The sequence below is a fragment of the Punica granatum genome, chromosome 2, assembly GCF_007655135.1.
Source record: "Punica granatum isolate Tunisia-2019 chromosome 2, ASM765513v2, whole genome shotgun sequence".
Classification (NCBI taxonomy): domain Eukaryota; kingdom Viridiplantae; phylum Streptophyta; class Magnoliopsida; order Myrtales; family Lythraceae; genus Punica; species Punica granatum.
This window is the reverse complement of record NC_045128.1, coordinates 32931282-32953574: the sequence shown is the minus strand read 5'-3', so window position 1 is coordinate 32953574 and position 22293 is coordinate 32931282. Positions and strand designations below refer to the sequence as shown.

Genomic DNA, 22293 nt, shown 5'->3' with positions numbered 1-22293 from the left:
GTCATCGAATGCTTTGCACGCGATAAGCTCAGGTAAGCCGTACTTACTCGAATAATGTATTGAGACGCACAATATCACCAGTCAAAAGTCGTGACTGCTTCGGGGTGAACGGACTTTCCAAAGCCATGAGATTTGGAGTCTCTTGTGAGAAGGTGGAAAAGGTCCTCGGAACCTGGTCGAATTCTGCAGCAAAAGCGTACATCAATATGGTCGCTCTTATGATCATTGTAAGTTCTCGTTAGGACTGTATGTATGGGACTGTTCCCCGTCTTTTTTTTTCAATGAGATCAACCTAATGATTAAGACTAATCCAATTCGACGTCAGCTTAACTTGGGTAAAAAGATACTTATGTTACACTTATGAAACTATTGAACGTCGTTTCAAATCAATCGAGCTCGTCAGGGGTGGCGGAACATTGTCCTAACATGCTCCGAGATGTGATCCGGCGATTAGTTAAATGAAATCAGAGGCCGGAGCACCAATGCATTAAAAGGATAAAGTCAAGCGATATAAAATCGAGATATGTTGACCCTTACGACATTCCCAAATAGCACAAGATCGAGCCCGGAAGGACAGATGCTTAGTCCATGAATTTTGTAGGATGTGACGAAGCATAATAATTCATAAAATGTGAATTTTGTGTTTATACATTAATTCGTAAAATGTGTAGTGAGATAGAGGAAGAGGGAGGCAGGGAAGAGTGGTCTTCACGACAACTACAGTGGCAATATTATTTCGTTAATAATTACTAATTATATTAATTAAATAGTCTTTGGCACGTACGCAGCTTAGTAGCCCTCACGACTTGCCATTCTCTTACCCTACTAATAATTGTCAATTCTTATGGGCACAACTTATAAATACTCCCGTTGTGTCCCGACTTTCTCCTCACCATCGAACAGCGTATCCGAAAAATCTTTTCCCCGACTAAAGGTTTTGTTCGATCCGACAAATGGCAAATGGCAGTTTCCTCCTCCTCTCTGCCATCCTCCTCGCCGCTCTGGCCACAGGAGTCCACGGGTATGCCCCGCCGGCCAAGACACCCGTGCCAGAGACGACCATTGAAGTCGTGGTGGAGGCCATGGTGTATTGCCAGAGCTGCAAATACCAGGGCACATGGTCCCTCTCCGATGCCAAGCCAATCGCGTCGGCTAAGGTCAGCGTCATCTGCAAGAACTACCACCGCCATGTGACCTACTACAAGGTAAATCGCGCACATTGGTAACTTATCGCGGTAAATCAGGAGTTAACTGGATATTTACCATGATAAATTACTATTCTCAATGCTCTTCGCTTCAGTATGTACGTAACGAGCATGTTAAGAGCGCCTCGCTAGATTGAATTTGTGAGTAATGCGATTACTTCATGTTGGCCATCATCAGGTGTTCGAGACGGACCCACATGGGTACTTCTACGGCCAGCTGAAGGGATTCAAGATGGCACACCCGATCCTGGACCACCCGCTCCATGCCTGCAGCGTCAAGCTCGTGTCATCGCCACTGGAGGACTGCAACCTGCTCTCCAACATCAACTACGGCATGTACGGCGCGAAGCTCAGGTACGAGGACAAGCATTTGGTCAGACATGGGTACGAGGCTGTCATCTACACCGCTGGACCGCTCGCCTTCCGCCCCTCCTACTGTCCTCCCCCGATGAAGGATGAGGAATCCGGGACTCACGAGTAAGATTTTGGATGATTAACAATAAATGGTTAAATGGTTTAAAGCCTTACCTCGGAAAATAATAATATGACTGACAAGTGAGATATCTTTTATTGGCCTTGTTGGGCTCTAGCCTGATAAAAAAACGTATGATGTAACTAATATAGTTGCGTCGAGATACGTCTGTACGTTTTTTTTTTTTGTTCTTTAACGAATAATTAAACTGTTTCATTGTAACTCCTTTTATTCTATGAGATATTATTTGTTATATCGTTATTACATTGAATGAACTCATGAATCACGTCAATTTCAACATTTTCTTTTTAATTATTCAAAATGGCTCTATTCAGCTAAAAGATCGTTTATTGAAAACGGGCATGAATTTTTTATTTTCTCATCAATCTTTCTCGGTTTCTATAAGTTCATCCTCCACCTTATATATGGTTCAATCTCATTATCGGCCTTCACAAAACCGGGAGGAAGCCATGAAAGCTCGGCGAGGGGTGGTCGAACAATGATGAGGAGCAATAGCATTAGCCGGTAATAAAATGGGTTGGGCCCTTCAATATGATGAAGGTTGGATAGAACAATCTTTGGAGCAGCTGAGGACAAAATGTAAATGGGCTTCAAGATCAGCCCGTTTAGGGAAAAAAAAATACCCCGATTCTTTTTTCCGGCATAATCGAAGCCAAAACTTTAAAAAAGATACTCGCGTTTGAACCAGTGATTCATCTTAAACAAAGGCATCTTTAGATGTTAAGCACCAGATGAGAGTGGATCTTGTGAAAGCTTGTACGTCCTCCATCATCGCACATTTATTAATTATTCTGGCCAATAGCGTTGGGGAGACCCATTGGCCCATTACTATGCCAGGCCCATGCCAGGCCCTAGTTCCAACGAATTGACAATTCAACCCCTGACATCCTCATTTGTTCCATCATCAACTGTTCCAGTTTTGAATAATAATCCCTAATAACAGTATTGTCCTTCAAAAGTGAATTACACAGGACACGTACAAATTACATTACATGAATATTGCATAAATTATTTCGAAGTTTTGCAAATTATCTATGTATTGAGTCTTGTAGATTAATTGAGTGAATGAATTAGTAAATTACATATCTTTTTACTTGAAGAATAGCACAATACCTTGATTTATATTAAATAAAATGGCTTAATTGTGCAAACACATCTATCTATGATTGAACCACAAGATTTATCTATGATTGCTCATTACATGATTGATTTGACTCGGTCAACCCTTACATGGGCTACTAGAAATTTTCGGCCTTGGGAACTGCTACTGCAAGCGATAGGCAAATTGAATAGATAACCATGTAAATGGATAATTAAATCCTAATAAATTTTCAGGTTTAATCAGAGAAGCAACCTCAAAATCAACTGAAATCTGAACGGTTGCCCGAAAGAGCACTATGCCAGAAACGGCCATTTATTGGACCAACGAACAAATATGCAACATAGCCCTGAAGGTGCTCATGGTCAGCACAAATAACAGTCATACAGAGGTAACAAGTCCAAACATTCGTCGAGTATAAGTCAGAGATCTAATGAACATAACTGCTGTGCGTTGTGGTCTTCCATCGCAATTAAGGAGCAAGATGGGGCGATTTATCAGCTTATTTTTATGTTTGGGAAGAACCCGTTCACAGTCATCCCTCCATCAACTGATATGACCTGACCTGTGATGTATGAAGCTGCAGGAAGGCATAGGTAGGCTGCCAGAGAAGCAACTTCCTCAGGCTCTCCAACTCGCTGAAGCGGGGTCCGAGATATTATTCCATCGTAAAATTCCTTCTTACCTAGGAACTGCCCGGCAAAAAGGAACAAAAACGAAAGCAATAATACGCGTGAAAGAACAGGATGAGGGTCACATGTTTATAAAGCCCATCTAGAATCAAGTAATAAAATCATAACTGCAAGCGATCAAACCAGAGAACACCGATAATTGCATTTCTGGCTGGAATATGAACACATTAAAATGTCCAAATCTTTCACATGGTAGCAAAAAATTGAAAGACTTTTCTAGTGTGAATGTTGCATGTGCACAACTGATCCGAAGTAGCAAGCAATTAAACAACCTCTGATATTAACATATAATTGAATTCAGAACTAGTGGGAATACAGTCAGCGGTCTGAACAAGAATATGTTTCTGATTTCGAAATCTGAAATTCATAATACATCACAGGAGAGGGCTCGAGAACGAGATGGAACAACAGATTAGTTCCCGAACCATTTGGACTGACCAATCAATACCATATCAATTCTATTTACAGGACTTTCCTGGCGTCCCCTTATAAATACAAAATAGTAAAATCATATTAGGCAGGCTTTATAGCATATACAAAAATTCGATAAGAGTAGGACAGGACATGTGCAGCTACTATATAAGTATAAATTTCAAGAAAAGGAGGAAGTTGAATTACGCGTTCCACAAGTGAGGTCTTGATGTACCATGGTGCTATACAGTTGCTTCTGATGTTGTCTTTCGCCCATTCGCAAGCCAGATTCTTCGTGATCTGATTGACCGCAGCTGCAATAAAAGCCAATAACAACATTGAATCTTCATAACAACCGAAGCGAACGTAGACAAACTAAACCCCAAAAAGAGGAACTCTAAGTATCGAAGGACAGACCTTTAGTTGCAGCATAAATATAGCCAGTCCCTATGCTCAGCAACCCAGCAACAGAGGAGATGAACACGATGCTTCCTGACCCAGATGCTTTCAGAAGAGGGTAAGCGAGTTGGCAAAGATGGTAAGCAGAATCGAGATTCGTGGCCATGATCTTCGAGTAGTCTTCCCCACTGTATTCGACTGTCGGCTTCCTTAAGTTCGTGCCGGCATTATTTATCTGTACCAGAAATCATGATTTACTAGCCACCATCTCCCAACTCATCTAAAAGCTAAAGTAGCTTAAAATCGAAGATACGGCGTTAAAGTCTATCTATGGCTCGATGCTTGAGGAAGATAAACATAGACGCAATTACGAATTTCTAATCCATTTGTTACGAGAGGATGGAGGCATCAATCGAGCTTACAAGGATATTGAGCTTGCCATTGAAAACAGACGAGACTTTGGCAATGAGATCCTGCCTCTGCTCTCGAGAGGACAGGTCGCAGACGGAGCCAGTCACCGCGAACCCCTTGGCTTCCCACTCCTTCAAGCTTGCCCGGAGCTCCGATTCGTTCCTCGAGCAAGTGTGCACGGCCGCCCCGAACTCGGCCAGCTCCTCCACTATTGCTCGCCTGATCAAATGATGATTCAACTCACATTCAGCACCAGAAGACGTCGACCAACCGCAAAAATCATCATTGTGAGGGAAACAAATTAGGGAAAAAAAAAAAAGAAAAAGAAGAAAGCGACTGAGATGAGGTCTTATCAGGCCGAAATGTAGGGGGATAGCGGCGGAAAATTACCCGATTCCGCGAGTTCCTCCGGTGACTAGTGCCGTGGCGCCCTTGAGGGACCACCTCCCTGCTCTTCTGCTGCCGCCGGCCGCCGCCGCCTCCGCCATCTCCCTCTCGCTCTCTCTCTCGTTATGCTCTATGGGACTGGCTACTGAGAGGAGTAGAGTTTCGTCACGTCTTATGCTGGCTGGCTCAGATGCTCGAACTGCCACGTCATCATCATCATGTGGAATTGTTTTTTTTTTTATGTTGTGTTTGGTTTTAGAGCTAAGTAGAGTTGAATTTTAATTTTAATTGGATTGTAATGATTGTGTTATTGAATTATAAGAAAATGTGTGAAAATATAATGAATAGTTGAGAGAAAGTAATGATTGTGCCGTTGAAATTTTAAAAAAGTAATGAATAATTAAGAGAAAGTAATGAATAGTTGAGAGAAAGTAATACAGTTGAATTTTGAAAAAAATTATGAATAGTTGAGAGAAAATAATAATTGTGTTGTTAAATTGAATATAAGTGGAACTAAGTGGAGTAAAGTTAAAATTAAAGTTAAAAGGGTAAATAACCTAAAAAAACACGTACTATTCAAAAATCTCATAATCTAGCATGTACTTTAAAAAATTTCTCAAAATGCACAACATTTCAAACCGTTCCCTAATCTAGCACGCCATCACCTTCCGTCCATTCTCTGTCGTGAAATTGTCTACGTGACCGTTAAATTTGATTAATTGACCATTAATTGCCACGTATAACCATATCATTGGTTTTCTTTTTCCCTACAACCTTGTGCATTTTTCATTGACGGCCAATGATATGGTTATACGTGGCAATTAACGATCAATTAGTCAAATTTAATGACCACGTAAGCAATTCACATGGGAGAATGGACGGAAGATGACGGTGTACTAGATTAGGGAATAATTTGAAACATTGTGCATTTTAAAAAATATTTTAAAGTAGGTGCTAGATTATGAAATTTTCGAATAGTACGTGTTTTTTTACCCAAGTTAAAATCATTTCCTAAAGTTAATTTGGCTTTCTATTAAGGTTTTCTATATTAATTAATTTAATACTCATGTTCTATTTTTGTATATTTTCTAGCTGAATTATTTTTGCGTATTTTAAAATTTATTATATGTGCAATGCAATAAGGATATTAAATTACTAATGTAATTAAAATGAATATTTAATAATTTCTTCTCAATTAAACATTATAATTAATTTTTTTTCTTTTGTTTCAATTAACTACTTTAAAAATTTAACAAATATATAATAGTTTGGTATTGTGCAATACTAAAATATTATACCTCCACTTCTTATATTAACCTTAATTCTTTTAAGGTGAATCTACTTAATGTTTGCAAGAAAATTGAATTAATTATTTATAATTTTTATAATGTCAATTATGTTGTATTTAAATAAATTTTATCAATATATATTAATGATATTAAGTAATTTATATTCATTGATTTAGTATCTTTAAACAGCCAATAAGATTATTGATGATGATATATAATTATATATTTTTTGAATGAAATTTAGTTTTTTTTATATATTTTCTAGCATTTTATAAATATTACGTCTTACCACTTAATCGAGAAATCTTTCACGTGCAATGCACGGGTAGAATCACTAGTATATATATGTGTGTGTGTGCGCGTGTGTGCATATTAATTTATTGCAATGAAGAATTTTTTTCGCTCGAATATTGTGATTAGGTATTAACATACTTTAATTAGGAATAATTTATTAATGGACAACATATAATGATTTAACTTGTGATTTTGAGACCACGTTTAGACATTAGAAATATTTTGCATCTATATTTTACATCGTGTCATTTACCTATGAATAGATGAATTGATAAAAATGCTAATTTTTTCTATTATAAAGAAGGCCTCATTTACCTATGAATAGATGACTTGGTAAATATGCTAATTTTTTTTATTATAAAGAAGACCTATAAGCCTAATTTAACAATAGAAAAGAAAACGAAATAAAGAGATAAATACTGGTGAGAATCGAATTCAAAACTTTTTGAAAATCCTTATGTAACATTCTAATTTCCCCATACTCTATTCTCCTTATTAATCCGAAATTCTTCCAACAATGCTACCAATAAATTTGAAAAGAAAATCATAATATCCTTCTTATAGAAGTAAAAAAAGAGAAAGACTTTCATGACTTTTACATGAGCGGAACTACAAACTGCAACATACATTATAATAAATAAAACATGAAAAATGCCCAGCATATTGCCAGAACAATTTTGATTTGTTCTCAGTATATTTATCTTTCGGATTTTTTTATCTGTGAAGTTGTTTGCATTTCTCATTTATACTCGACATATGATATGCCATACGATCACGAAATCAATGGCATAATTAATAGCGAGAAATTAGTTCTATATCACTAGATTATTGTCACTTTTGGCTCCACTATGTACTGCAGAGTCCAAGCAGAAATCATCCTTGCACCTCCAAAGTTTCCCAATTATGGATAAACCCATTCGAATTTAATAAAATGGTCCCCTCTCCATTGTATAATTTTTTTTTTCTAATTTTATTATAATCAATTGTTTTGGATTGTCTACTTCTTTTTCTTTTTTTTTCCCTTTGTTTAATGAAAATTAATATCCCTCGTCCTTTGTTGATGAACTATCATGTCTCATCAAACTTATCAGTACATATGATGTTACTCTGCTCTCAATTATTTGGACCCATCTTGCCCCCCAACAATCAATTTCAGTCCTTTTCTTTAGTTCTTTCTCCTTCTTTTTTTCCTTCTTATAAACTTTTTTCCCTTTTTATTTTATTTTTCAAGCTAACCAGTACCACACACTTTTATAAAATCGGATAAATAGAAACTTGTCAAAAAATGGGACAGATAAAATGTAATTAGGTGTTATGGCAAAAAATAAAAAGGTGTTACTGCTTTCAAATTTTAGATAAAAACGATTTAGGGCTGCGCTAATTGTCTTTCTCAGCAAAATATAATTAAAACTTAATGACATATATTAAAGAGAGTCCGGAGAGAGATAAGACTACATGCGTGGTAGTTCACTGGCCGAATTTCATGGGAGTAAATGATAATGATTACATAGAATAATTCTATAAATTATATTATAAGACCAATTTATCTATTTATAAATTAAGAGATTACAGTAAATAAAGAAATATAAAATCTAACAGATATTTCCTAATTGATATGATTCTAATATAAAATCAAGCCTGAATTTTTATAATCTAAACTATTTTTTATCTCTTATCGATATGATTTTTTTACTCTAATAATAAAATATTATTTCTAACCGTTATTATCTATTTTCAGAAAAATTAGTATTTCTTATAACACAATTATTTCAATCTATATCCTTAAACAAATTTCCGGAGTTGACACCGACCAAGTGTTTCTTTCTTGCGAGGTCCTGTTTCACTTCAAAAAGTGCCCATCTATATGATCCCCTTTTCTTCAACATACGAGAGAGTTATATATCATTCATACATGTTTATCATAAATCGGGACGTATCTTTTGAGATGTCTATACTGATATTTATCGCCCTATATTTAGCCTTTTCAAGGGAAAAGATAGAGGTATTGGAGAATCGTTTTCCATATCCAATAAAAGGGCTAAATATTGATTTTGCTAATGCAAAATTTTTATATATAGAGGAATGGAAATTCTAACATGACAAATATGACACTTTTGGTATTTCAATTCAATTGTCTAGTATTTCAATTCAAGTGTTAGTACTTTTACTATTTATATATCTATATATATTAATTAATTTAAACTACTTCAACGAGGGTATTCCATTCGTATTACGACAAACTTCCACATAAGCATTTTGGGTAATCCCATAGCTCGTGGTTGATCGGGCCTTCATATTCCTAACATTAATATTTGCAATGATTTATATAATGATTCAAACATTTTCCAAAGTGTAGATTATTGCAAATATTATAAATTATTATTGATTTGGCACAAAATTCAACTTGATAATAAAAAAAGAAATTAATGAGATAATTTTATATATCATTTATTTTTTTGGCCAAATTTTCTTATATTATTGTTGGTTATATTACTCGGCACACTTTTTAAATTTGATCAAGTACTTTTCTAATCCGTTTGTGTTGCGACAAACTTCCACATAAGCATTTTGGGTAATCCCATGATCGTGGTCGATCGGCCCTTCATATTCCCTACATTAATATTTGTATTGATTTATATAAATATTCAAATATTTTCCAAAGCATAGATTATTGCAAATATTATAAATTATTATTGATTTAGCACAAAATTCAACTTGATAATTTAAAAATAAATTAACGAGATAATATTTTATATATCATTTATTTTGTGGCCGAATTTTCTTATATTATTTGGTTATATTATTCTTATATTAACGAGATAGTATTTTTCTTTTGCATACCAATATTCCTGTACATGAGATAAGTATTACATATTATTCAGCAAAAAAAAAAAGGAGATAAGTATTGCATATTGATAGAACATTTATTTAGTCAGGGCAAATTTTTGACTCCACATTGTCATTAAGATACATTTGAACTATTTAGTCCAAATCTATAATTATATCAATAAATATAAATAAAATGATTATTATTCATCCACTGCTTGATATATATTTTTGATAAATCACCTCGATATATAATAATTACTTAAAATTATCTTCTTTTATTAATATATTTTTAATGAAATTAATTATTATAAAATTCGTATGTCCAATTTACTAATTATTACTAATAAAATTTTTTAAAAAAATTATTAAATGTAATTTATAAAATTTCAATTAAGAATCTACAAATCATCATTCCATAATATTTTTTAAATATATTTCACAAAATTCTTATCAAAATTTATAAATGCAAATGCCCACGCAACGCACGGTCAAGAAGACTAGTTAAACACTTGAACTAAAATCCTAATTAAATATTTAAACTGAAAGTAGAAATAACTAATGTTTATAGTACTCACGAATACTAAAAGTACTAAATTACTCGAATTAAAGTATTAACACAAGCAACTAAAATTGCTGTAACCAACTTAGACAATGAGAGATTAATAGGCCACCACATATATTGGCATGTGCCCCCTTCCCCCTCCCTCTCAAGTGCCCTTAGCCCAACCCCGACCTTTAACCCCAGCCCCATAAGGAAACCCTTTTTTCCAAACATATATCTCTCTCATAAATTAAAACCACCCCCTTCATTTCATGTGGATTGAGTAATTAAGCAATTGGGAGAGAGTAGTGTGATCTTGATCATGATCCTGATTGTAGCATGCCACAGAGGTCGGGCCACGAGGTGCGGTCGAGCTCCTCGTGCACGGCGTGCAAGCTGCTCAAGAGGCGGTGCGCACCCAGCTGCATCTTCGCCCAGCAGTTTGCCAAGGTGCACAAGGTGTTCGGGGCCAGCAATGTCAGCAAGATCCTTGGGGAGGTCCCCGAGGAGCAGCGGGAGGACACCGTCAACTCCCTCGCCTACAAGGCTGAGGCCAGGCTCTGGGACCCGTCTACGGCTGCCCAGGGGCCATCACCATACTGCAGTGGAAGATGGCCGAGCTCCAGCACGACCTTGCCGTTGCCCGGGCCCGCCTCGCCAGGGTCACGGCCACAGCAGTGGCTGCGAGCTCAGTCGGGACCTCCGGAGGGCTCGAGTATTATGACAACCCCCATGTGATCGTGAATAATGTCGGGCCAGCTTTCGGGGATGTCAGGTATTACTCGTGTGGCAGCAGACCGTATGACGAGAGCTTCAGCCAGGTCCCGATGGAATGAAGCCAGGATTCTGGAGGAGGCATGAGCGATTATTTGGGCCACAGCCCCTTCATGTTGTGATACTTCGAACTATTCACTCCTCGTGTTTGGCCGGGAATCGAATGACATAGAATTGTGTGTATAAAACAGTCCAATTTTATACTACAATCCTATTGCGTACCGCTTCTGTTCGTTGGTACCGAATATGACATTAGTTTTTTTTGGGAAGAAGCTGCTCTTTCTCTGCCTCAGTGAATCTTCCCATATTTTACTGTGGGAATCAAGAGGAAGCCTTCCAATTTTCTTGTCTGGGGATGTAAATCTGATTGGAGTTATGAATGTGAAATCGTAATATATTCAATATATAGTTGATTTGTATATTATTATGAATGAAAGACAGACACTTGCTAAGGTTTTGTTTTGCAAACTTAATATGATATCTAAGCTTCGTCATGCTCCTTGTTGGCAAATGAGCAGCAACAGAGAGAGATCTCCGCAGCTTTTATAATTTCACTATCTCTTGTCCACTTCCAAAAAAAGGATCTCTCGCTGTATCGAAGAATTTTAGTAGACGATTTTTTTATATCTTGTCAATATTAGAGTGTGGGTGGGATAGAGAATTACAAGGTTCCACTCTTTTGCGAAGTTTGAACTAATGAAATGGTCACATATCAATATAATGTTAAGTTTTCGATGATTTTATAATCAAGTAAATTAAAACTGATAAATAATCCCTGCACATTGATTATCAAGTTCATTTTTGAATGGCTCGATATATGCTCTGATATATCAAACATGCGAATTGATAAGATGAGTGCGACAATAAAGTGTTGATTGACGAGCTAAAGTGACCACTCCAAGCATAAAGAAATATGCATATGAGCCTACTATATTGTTCTTGGCCACTATGAGCCTATCATATTATCCAGCTACATTTGGTATGACAGGGGATAAGGAGAACGGAACATACTTATATAGTACAAAGGGAAAATGTGACGCTTGGTCCTCAACTTTTAACACCCTTATCATTTTCATCCTTATTATTTTTTTATGGGATATATCAGTCTTTCCATTAACTTTCAATAAAAACCTTTAGGTTTTCCACCATTAATTTCTTTTTGTTAATAAAAGTTATTTTCAAAAGGTAAAAGAAAAAAATCTTAAAAAGAAAATGAAACAGAGGTGCAGGGTTGCAACATGCTAGAGAGGGGTGGGGGGATGGTGAAGGCCTCACCGATGGCCATAACCTCCTTGGCAAGATTGCAGACGCCCACTGAGGTATTGGCAATTCCGATTGGAAGGGTGGTGGCCGCCGGTGGGCCCTCACCTCTCTGACATGGAGATTAATTACATTCTCAATTTTTTGTGAGAGCCCGCCAATGGCCACCCCCTACAAACAGGGAGTCGTATGACCTCATGTGATCGTTGGTGCGATTTGAGAGATGGTGGTCTCTGGTGTGTCCCCACCTTGCAATTAGAATCGTTGGTGGCCTCAGTTGTTAACATTCGACAGCAACCCATTCGAGTTGGTGGTGACCTCCTGTGAGTCCCTTGCCTCCTTGAATCAAAAGAGAAAAAAGAAATCGATGGAAGGGAAAAGGAGAAGAGGAGGGGCGGTGGGGCCAATGTGGCAGCCATCACCGCTCCGATGAGTTCGTTGGCAATAACTGACGTCGTTGGCCACAAGGGTGCCGCTGTTGTGGAGGCCTCGACAGCTTCCTCTATGGCTCCCCCTAGCAACTATAGCACCCCATTTTTTGATTTTATATATATCTTTGAAAATTTAGAAAATAATTTTTATTTCAAAGAATAATTTTTGGATGGAAAATGCAATGGTTTCGATTGAAAATAAACGGAAGGATTGAAACTGACATCATGGGAGAGGTTGAGGATTAAATATAGCCTAAAAAAGGATTAAGGCCAAAATGACAAATACATTGAAAGTTGAAGATAAAAAATGCTCTTTCCTCTAATATAAAAGCATTTGATTTATGTATATAACTTTACAAGAAAAAGATGTTTTTGATTCTGTAAATTTGACATTCGGTCATTTTAGTTTAATAAGATTTAAAACTACCAAATAAGTCCTATACGTTTACTTCCTAAGGTATTTTTGATTCACTTCGTGACTTATAAGACTAAAATTATCTTTCTTTTTCAAAATTTATAGGATCATATTTTAATTAAAAGTTAACTTATATATAAAATTTAGTCGCAAGAGGTTAAGAACGAACTATGACATCTAAAATGATTTTTACAATTATACCTATGATTATTTGATGTGTTTCAGTCACTTGTATCTCCTTTTATAGAGATTTAGGTGGACCTACTATTTTTTTCGAGTTCTGTAATATACCATATTGAATATTTTCTCATTGTATCCGTTTCCGTCAATCAATGAAACAGTCATTGACTTTGAAAAAAAAAAGATCCGCCATCCACTCCATACTTCTTCCTCCTTTTCTATTTGTTGTTATTTCCACATGTAGTTAGGTAAAAAGTTGGGGCAACAGTGGGGGAGATAAAGGTGAGTTTTTGTGCAGTCAAATCGCTTGAGAAAGCATCCCCATCCCACCGCCATTGGGTCCATCCAGTCCATGACCCTTTCCTACTTCAACCCCATTACACATATACATACATGTATATATATATATATATATATATATATATATATATATTAGCTTAAACCCTCCCAAGACAAATGCAGTTCCAAACTTGGAGTTAAGGGCACGTAATATGATTTTATTCCACCCAGAGAGATGGAACACCCAGTACTTACAAATCTTTTCGAGCAACATACGGTGGAGAACATACTAAAGATGCACCCGCCCCAAGGAGATCACGAAGACTCAGCAGTATTGACCCCAACCACATCAGGAAAGTATTCTGTCAAATCCTTCTATCTCATTGATCAGCAACATAGATTCCAAAACCAGAATGGAATAGTATGAAAAGCCATTTGAATCTAAAAATTCATGAACGCTTCAAACGCCACTTCTGAAGAATAGCCAGTGAAAGCCTCCCCTGATTTAGCGAAGAGTGTCCTTTCTACCAAACCAGCTCTGATAAAATTGAACGTCTCTATGGAGATTGTATCTTTTATCGGGTTGCTTGGAAGGAATCACCTTAGGGTATCCAACCAAATTTTACTCCATGTGCTAGTCCGAAGGATCTAATTAATTTTGTTGTCTATCCCCCATTCAATTTACATGCTAATATTCCCGATAAGACCATGTTTTCTCTGTATGCAGCAATCATTCTTTACCAACTATGGAACTCACGAAACGATGTTCTGCATGCAGGTCAAACAACAGATCTCCATGAAACAATCAAAAGAATTAAAAGGTCTTTCGGGGAACACAACAGAAGCAGCAGCAACAAGGTGCAACAAGAAGAAAGCTCGTGCACACCATTTCTACAATTGGAAGCATCTCAGAGCCCACAGGACCTGACCGGACCATCATCAATATAGATGCATCATGGAATACCAGCAGATTTTGCCTTTCTCGAGTTTTGCAACATCCGAACCGCTCACCAGCATTATCATGGATCTGAATCTCGAGCGAAGGCAAACCGCTCCAGGCAGAAGCCCGAGCAGCCCTCCTGGCCCTAACCATTGCTGCAGAAAGAGGATTGAAGAAGATCTGGCTACGCTGCGATGCTCTGCTATTAGTATATGCCATTTTGCACCCATAAAACTCACCGTAGGAAATTAGAAGTATAATTTCCAATATAATCATGTACCTCAATTTCTTTTTGGATTGGCTTTGTTCATGGATCCTTAGAACAGACAATTCCCTTGCTCATGACTTGGGCCAATCCGGTTCAATGTCAAATTTTCACTCGTTGTGTATTTTTGAAGGGTATCTAGACTTATGCCGAGACCCTTTGTAAACGCAACTTCTTAGTAATAAATCACTTTATTTAGCAAAAAAGAAAAAAGGAAAAGTTCAAGTGCAATTTCACATTGTTTGTCTCATCTCTTGGCACTTATATGGTAAGAAATGTCGATGAAAATGATCTTAAGTTATGGTTTTCTGATCTATGTCAAATATCGACTTTGAGGGACAAATATTTATGTACATAGAAACTTGTTGTGTGATGAGAATAATGTCTTGTACCGGTTCTACTGCAATTGAAATCTAACGCAGATGATGTATTCGTGTTGTGATTGTGTCGCGGATTAGTGTTACCCTTGAGAAGCTTTATCGTAATTCCCTTACCCCAACTATGTTGGTCAGAGTGCGTTTTTCCAGAATAAGGAAAAATACAGAAAACATGAAAGATAAATGGATCATTCATATGACTTTTAATGGTTAAAACCGGAAATCTTATCCTTTACGAAAATGTGGAATTAGTAGCTGCGATTGGTTCGTAAGAGAAGCCTGGGATCGATGGGATCGGATCGGACACTCCGTCTTCGTGATCATCAAATTCCAATTTAAATCCCCAATTGGATCACCTCAACTCATCACATCACTTTGGGAAGTGACTGACAAATATCTCATCCCACCTCTATAAGCCACTTCAAGGTCGCTTCAACTTGAATATCCTAAAATCATAATTTTTCCTTTAAAGACTAAAAAGGGAAACAAAAATAATTAATATTAAATTGTTTAAGCCCATCTAATTATTGATCGTGAAACTTGTGCGCTGCACTGGATAAAACGTGAATTTTTTTTTGTTCATTTCATTGTCTTCGCGTTGCTCCCCTGCACGCCACTCTGAAATTGATTTCTGTTTCGTTAATATTACTTTTCAGCCAAGAACAAGAAAAAAAGGAAAGAAAAAGAAAGCAGATGCAGACAACAGAGAAGAAGAGGAAGAGAGAGATCTACCTCCTGCCAAAAACAAATCAAATATATTGAAAAATTAAGAGAAATAGAATTGTAGTGTCAAAAACTCTTGTCCAGAATAAATAGATTCCAACTTCGACTTTGAATTTTATGAAAAATATATACATTTTTTTTATTTCTTGGCATTTTTATATTAGATTTTGGAGACTCTTTCGTAAATGGGAAAATATATATATATTTGGATTGATATTTTGTATTTAAAAGAGAGATAGAAGATGAATATATGCAGGGTTGAATAGGAGGGCCATAGGGGAAGGGAGGGGGAGAAGTTTTTGGGTACGCGAGTTCCGACAATATATCAGGTCGAGTTGTTTTCAATTTCAGTTCAGCAGCTTGATTTTTCATTGAACCTAAAAAGCTGCTGGATTTGCCTTTTTTCCTTATTGCATGGCCAGCCACTGGTTAGTTAGGTTGTCACTGATTCGAACCGATCATAGAAATCTCGTTGATTCGATTTGAATATTTGGGGATTAGACCGTTTAGGAATTAGTTGACTGTAATAGTATAGAGGTGAGATCTGTGAAGGGTTTCTATGCCGGGTAATAATTCAAGACTCTTTTTGACTTTGCTCTTTGTTTTCACAGTAGAAGCAGCCTTTACTAGGATTGTGCTATACTCTGCTTCCCAATTTTTACTAGGATCCTTATAAAGTTTAATCTCAAGAGATTGAGAGCGAAATACAGTAACGGGAAGGATTTTTACAAATTTGTAATTGTACCTAGACTTATTCGATGTGCTCTTGTCACATGTTATTCTCTTTTGATTGGTCTAAGTGGACCTGCTATATTTCTGTCTCTGTAATTTTCCCTCTTGAAGATTTTTTTGCCTTGAACCCATTTTTATAATCGATGGACATTCATTGATTATCGAGAGAAAAAAAAGGCACGGTTGGCCTGGCTCCTCATCTTCTTCTCATTATTATAATGAACTCACTCTCTTTCACTCTGTAATAATAATAACAATAACAATAATAATAATAATAATAATAATAATAATAATAATAATAATAATGTATAAACTAACAATTCAGTCCCTTAGTTATTGGGTTTACATTACTTGGGTTCCTGAATTATTTTTTCATTACTTGGATCCTTGAATTATGAAATATACATCAGTTAGGTCATTTTTCATCACTTAGGTCTTTTTGCTACATCAAGTTTATCCTTTGCTACATTATATAGGTTCTTTGCTACATCAGATAAGTCCTTTGCTACATCAGTGAAATCTCTAAAGTTTATGACACATCTGTTCGATCCTTTTTTGCTACATCAGTTAAGTCTGCCTATTACATTAGGTAGGTCCTTACATTAAATGAGAGCGTTAAATGGTTAAATCATCCTGAACCCTAGATCCATCCCTTTGTCTTTCTATCCTTCAACTTCTCGTTCCCTCATTATCTCATTCTCTGCTACCCCCATTCTCTACTACACTCCTTCATTCTACGCCTAGGTTCCCTTCATCTAAACCTTGTCGAGACCCGTGAACGTTGATTCAAGGACATATAGACAACAGAGGCAAGGACCTAGCTCGATTGTGGGAGCGAGTCAGTCTGGTGAGTCGAGCATGAATGACTAGAGAGATAGTTCATGATTCATTTGCGGTTACGAGAGGAACACTGCAATTTTCACTTCGAGGATTGCCAAAAACTATAGCAGAAAATTTCTTCGATGTCCTTTCTTCGAGGTGATTTTGAAATTTTAAGAATTTGAGGAAAGGGAGGGGGATTTTCTCGCTTTTTGGGTGGAAATTTTTTTTGTTTGAATGCGTTTGCTAATAGTTGCATTTATTATACTTTTTTCTTTTATTAGAATAAACGCATATCTTATGGATACTTTCAATGGTTGGATGAGCTGAGTGACGTGCTTGCTCCTATGATCGATGTTGATGAAGAGGACCCCCTAAATGCAGCTGATAAAGTGGTTATTGGCAAGCTGAAGAAGAAAATTTTGAAGTATGAATACAAGATAAAAATGCTAGAAATTACATGCTTGATATTGGCATCTATGTTATTACTGGTGTTGATTGTATGTGTTCTTAGAAAGTAGTGTGGCATATGATGGTTTTAGAATTTAGTGTAAAAGTGATCATGCGAACAGGATTAGCGAAATGAAGTTGTGAATGGTTGTCCATGCCGTGAAGAACTAAACATCGTCTGCCCCTAGCAATTTCAAGTCATGTTCTGAATAGAATTTCATTGCCCTGTTCTTTCCTAGCTTCAAGTAACCATTCATTCAATTTCAAAATAAAAAATATTTATATCCCTAAACAAGCAGGAGCATAAATATCTAATGGGCTAGTCTCCAAATTAAGCTAGAAAAATGGAGGGTTCAACAGGATATGATCGCTGCATGCAGCTCCTACGAGAATTACTTACATAGTAGTAGTTTCGACTTTCTCTGCTACTATATTAACTGATTGATTCTATTGTTAACCTAGGATTTTGTATCTTCTCGCACGTCTTCCGATAGCTACGAGAACGTATCCCCATGTATCGAATCGACTATAGTATTCCTAAGCAACCGATTAGTGAGGAACCATTATGATTGAACCCTACTTGGCTACCTAAGGCAATTGATTATTCATAATCCTCTCACAAATTAATCATGTTTTCGACCTCGAAATAATCTTAGGCTATTCTATCCAGCGGCTAAATTTAGAATATGTCTCCTGAGTTCATCTAAACTGCTAGAATGATCTAATTGTTGATCAGACAATCACCAAGCTACTCTTTTGTCGGTGATAAGGTTGGGCATTGGAAAAGAAGCAATCCAAGGGCCACCCACATAAGGCGTCAGTGGGACTTGATGTAACTTAATGAGGCCAATCATGTGTGGTTCGACATGTTATCGCCTTTTTTTCCCTTTTTTTTTTGGCTATCGAGTTGTATCCAGATTTAGTCTGACTTGTCCCCTTGGTTCCATGAACTCCCTGCAACGCACAGGATGGGTAAACTGGACTGACACTTGTCTAATATCAATATAATGCATGGCTAACTTGAGGCTAATGGTGAACAACATTACGTGGCTGAGTTGAGGCTAACAGTGAAGAATGAAGGCATGATTGATCAGATAGTCTATTTGAATGGAAATTCTGAGTGTAATTCTTACTACTTCTCCCTCCGGATCCATCTCGACCTCGTCTAATCACTAGATTAACCTTTTGTGCCACAACCTGTTATGAACTAAACTGAGAAGGGGTAGACTGATCCATAAATGTAGGGAAGAAGGAGAAGAAATCTTAAATAGAGAGAGAGAGATGAACGACAACAATTAATTTTCAGAGTTTTCTCATATATGGATATTTGCCTCTTCATCAGAAGCCTTTTTGTACATGGGCTGATGATATCATCGCACAATCACCTCCACTTATGTAACTGACTAAGTCAGAACAACTAAAAGTACTCCAACTAGTTATTTATTTCTCATACTTTTGCATAATATTCCTCCTTTATTACAATCTAGTCCCTAGATAGTTTGATCCATAGCAGCTTAGCTCAGTAGATTACACAACGCTCGTAAATCCAACTAGAGGTGAAACTGATGGCGATCGACAACCACCCAGAAGCGACGACTCGAACTAGAGATTGGACCACTGAAGCCTTCTCCAGGACCCCCAATGACAATACAAATCAGAAGGAAGGTGGCGGTGGCCACATACCACCACCATCCACATCCTCCGGGTGTAGTTCTTGCTGAGAAATGCCGGCAACAGCGGGGGGACTGACCCGACAACAAAGCAAAAGCCCTTGCGAGTTGCGGTCAACCCAGGTCGAGAGATATCTGCAGCTAAAGTGTATGCAGTATTGCAGTAGGCGTTGCGTCAGTATATAACTAAAATTGTATATGTATATGTTATTGTATCTCTAATTTTCGCCGTAGCTTCTTGGCCCGCCCTAGCAAGCTTTAGCAGAGCCTCGTTGGTCTTTTTGTCGGACAACATCGTTAGCAGCTCTCCTATGGTAGCGGCTAAAGCCCCTCCAATGAACTCAGAGAAGTTGGCGGCTGACATCGCCTTTCGGTCAGTAACTATGGCCCCGAGACCCATTATTATCGAAACCATTGTCACGGCACTGCTGTTGGCCCAGTAAACGGACTTTCGAAGCTTCTTCGAGAAGCTCCCGTCCACTACGGCTTCTTGCTATTTGGTTAAGAAAACGAATAAAGTTTATGCATTAGCGATCAATCCAGATTTAATCCATTCATTCTAATAAATAAAGGACCTTAACTCAAGATGGATTTAAATGAAACAAATCAAAAAGTTAAGGGATTGGAAACAGTTTTCGAGGAAAACTATTGTGGGAATTAATTTTGGAAAGAAGAAGCCTATTTTGGTCAAAAGCCGTGATGTGTATACTATATGTGTGTGCATATATATATATATATATATATATATATATATTATCGATTAATTGATGCAAGCTAGCTAGGTCTCAAGGAATCAGATAATGATGAATTCTCACAAGACTACTTAGAGCACGCTTAATTGAGGCATACAATTACGTACATGTAAACTTGAAAATGACAATAACCTAAAGTGTGTGCGGCCTTGTAATGGGCGTTGAGCCAGTATATAATTAAAATTATTTATGAAGATACATATTTATGTATATGTATATACATATATGTATCTCGCATATCTATATATTTGTTATTGTTACGGTGCACATGTTATTTCATCTGCTGGAGGATATCATAGTCACCGTTGCCATATGAGCTCTCTGTGTGGAGATGATCAGTGCTAGGGATTGATCATGAAGTGAAACTTAAGGAAGACGGAAGGATGCAAATGGAGGGATAGAGTGAAGCATGAGAAGCATGTAAATAGAGTCAAAAGGATCGTCCCGTGTTCATCACTCGCTTAAAAAAAGGATTGCTAATTAAGATTGCATTAAACGAGAGTAGACGACTCAAGAACCATATGTAGTGACATCAATTAATCCTTTCTCGTCCCCACAGTGTGAATTAAGATTATATATAAATGCAGCTTCCTTTTTTGGTTTTTTGCCTTTTTTGTTTTTGGCCCGTGCTTTGCTCTTTTTGTTGCTTTTTATTGGCTCTCTTGCTTTGCTTTGGGAGTTTTAACTGAGAAGAAGACACTAGAATGTTATGTATGTATGGTTCCTATGAACATTGACGATGTATGAATGATAGCCTCTTAAATTATTAAAGTCAGAAAAAAAATTTCGGTCGAAATGAAATAATGAGTTACACATCGCGATAATTGGTCTTATTATTACTGCTACTATTATCATATGGCATGGATGATATAAGTTGTACGTAATGGTTAGAGCTTATTAAGGCACGTGAAGATCATGGAACACTTCAAATGACGAAGTATATATATTTCGTATGGGTAGGCCTGGAGAATTCTGGGATACAACCACTTAAATCAACTGGGTAATTCTGATCGAACCGATATTAATTTCATAACAATGATTTACTTGTCTTTATCAATCTTAATCGTATGATTCCAATATGTTGCACGTAAAAGACACTAGGGAAGAAAACGTTCTTTTGTTTCTAAAGATTACATGTATCCTCTCTCTCTGTACTTAAATGGCTCAAAGTGTAGGCATCCATAGTTAGCTATCTCTAGCATAAGTGGAGTGTTATGTCAGCTTTTCGTTACATTTATGAACGAAATGTGACATTATGCTATATGTTGGAAAAACACAAAAATATTGTGTTATTTAATGAAATTGAAGGAAACCAACAGAATAGGGTTGGTGTGATACTTAAATAGTGAGTTTTTAGGGAAGTTCTAAGTTTAAATTTAAAAAAATCATGCAAGAAAATACCCCATATTGGGTTACCTCAATGATTTGTGGCCGAATTAACATGTCATGTAGGCTTGTAGGGTGTTCATTTGGTCCGTGAAATTAGTCGGGTAAAATTCAGACACTCTTATACTTAAAAAATAAAAGCAAACCATATTATCTCGTGAAAAAAGTCATGAAACAATGTTTTATGTTATAATTTATCTTTTACAGACATACAAATCAAAAAGGACAACTGTCCTCTTATGAGAGAAATTAATCCCCCGATTTCTCTCTCCCTCTCTCCCAGCCTCTGCCCAAACCCTAACCGCAACTCTTGTTGTTGGCACGTCCGGCTCCGGTCAGGCGTGCAGGATGTCACCGCCATTGGGATCGGAAAGCTGGAGTCCTCTATCTCCCCATGGTCTCCACTTTCCAATCCCGGTGTCCTTCCTTCTCTCCTTTTCTCCTTTCCTCCTTTCCTCCTTTCCTCCCCTTCTCTTTCATCCGACAATTGAGAAAGGCTCAAAGGCAAGGCCGTACAGCCCCCTCCCCCTCTCCCTTTCTCTTTGGCGATTTTCTTTTGTTCTTGTTTTTTATTTCGAGAATAATTTTACTAAAAGAATTCCTTTGGACTCAATTGATCAGTTTCCGTGAGCCACACACAACAATGTCAAAAATAACGTTGTATTAAACGGTGATACTAATTTGATATTTTAGTGAATTTTCAAGAAAAAAGAAAAAAAAAAGTTGGCTTTGGAATTTAGAAAACACGCAAAGTGGCTGTATTTTCTTTTTTCTTTTTTAAAATTTAAAT

At 37.0% G+C, this 22293-nt stretch overlaps 2 protein-coding genes and 1 pseudogene across 2 annotated transcripts; 2 read left to right on the top strand and 1 right to left on the bottom strand.

Annotated features, from left to right (window-relative positions):
* Positions 1-877: 877 nt before the first annotated feature.
* LOC116194947 (non-classical arabinogalactan protein 30) lies at positions 878-1966 on the top strand. The gene is made up of 2 exons (XM_031523878.1): positions 878-1205; positions 1384-1966. The coding sequence occupies exons 1-2, from the start codon at positions 954-956 to the stop codon at positions 1684-1686; spliced, it is 555 nt and encodes a 184-aa protein (XP_031379738.1). The 5' UTR covers positions 878-953; the 3' UTR covers positions 1687-1966.
* Positions 1967-3064: 1098 nt separating this feature from the next.
* On the bottom strand, positions 3065-5260 carry LOC116194946 (tropinone reductase homolog At5g06060-like). Its single transcript, XM_031523877.1, has 5 exons — positions 5101-5260; positions 4722-4929; positions 4318-4534; positions 4108-4214; positions 3065-3489 (listed from the first exon to the last, which is right to left on the bottom strand). Exons 1-5 carry the CDS (start codon positions 5196-5198, stop codon positions 3295-3297), a joined length of 825 nt encoding a protein of 274 aa, XP_031379737.1. The 5' UTR covers positions 5199-5260; the 3' UTR covers positions 3065-3294.
* A 4948-nt stretch (positions 5261-10208) lies between these two features.
* On the top strand, positions 10209-11276 carry LOC116194944 (annotated as a pseudogene).
* Positions 11277-22293: the final 11017 nt, after the last annotated feature.

Bases quoted from the DNA above. Each gene is read 5' to 3' on its own strand.
- LOC116194947 (XM_031523878.1), top strand. From the start codon at position 954: ATGGCAAATGGCAGTTTCCTCCTCCTCTCTGCCATCCTCCTCGCCGCT. The intron at 1,206-1,383 runs GTAAATCGCGCA...GGCCATCATCAG, and splicing joins GCCATGTGACCTACTACAAG to GTGTTCGAGACGGACCCACA.
- LOC116194946 (XM_031523877.1), bottom strand. From the start codon at position 5,198: ATGGCGGAGGCGGCGGCGGCCGGCGGCAGCAGAAGAGCAGGGAGGTGG. The intron at 4,930-5,100 runs GTAATTTTCCGC...TCATTTGATCAG, and splicing joins GGAGGAACTCGCGGAATCGG to GCGAGCAATAGTGGAGGAGC. The intron at 4,215-4,317 runs GTCTGTCCTTCG...CTTTTATTGCAG, and splicing joins TATTTATGCTGCAACTAAAG to CTGCGGTCAATCAGATCACG.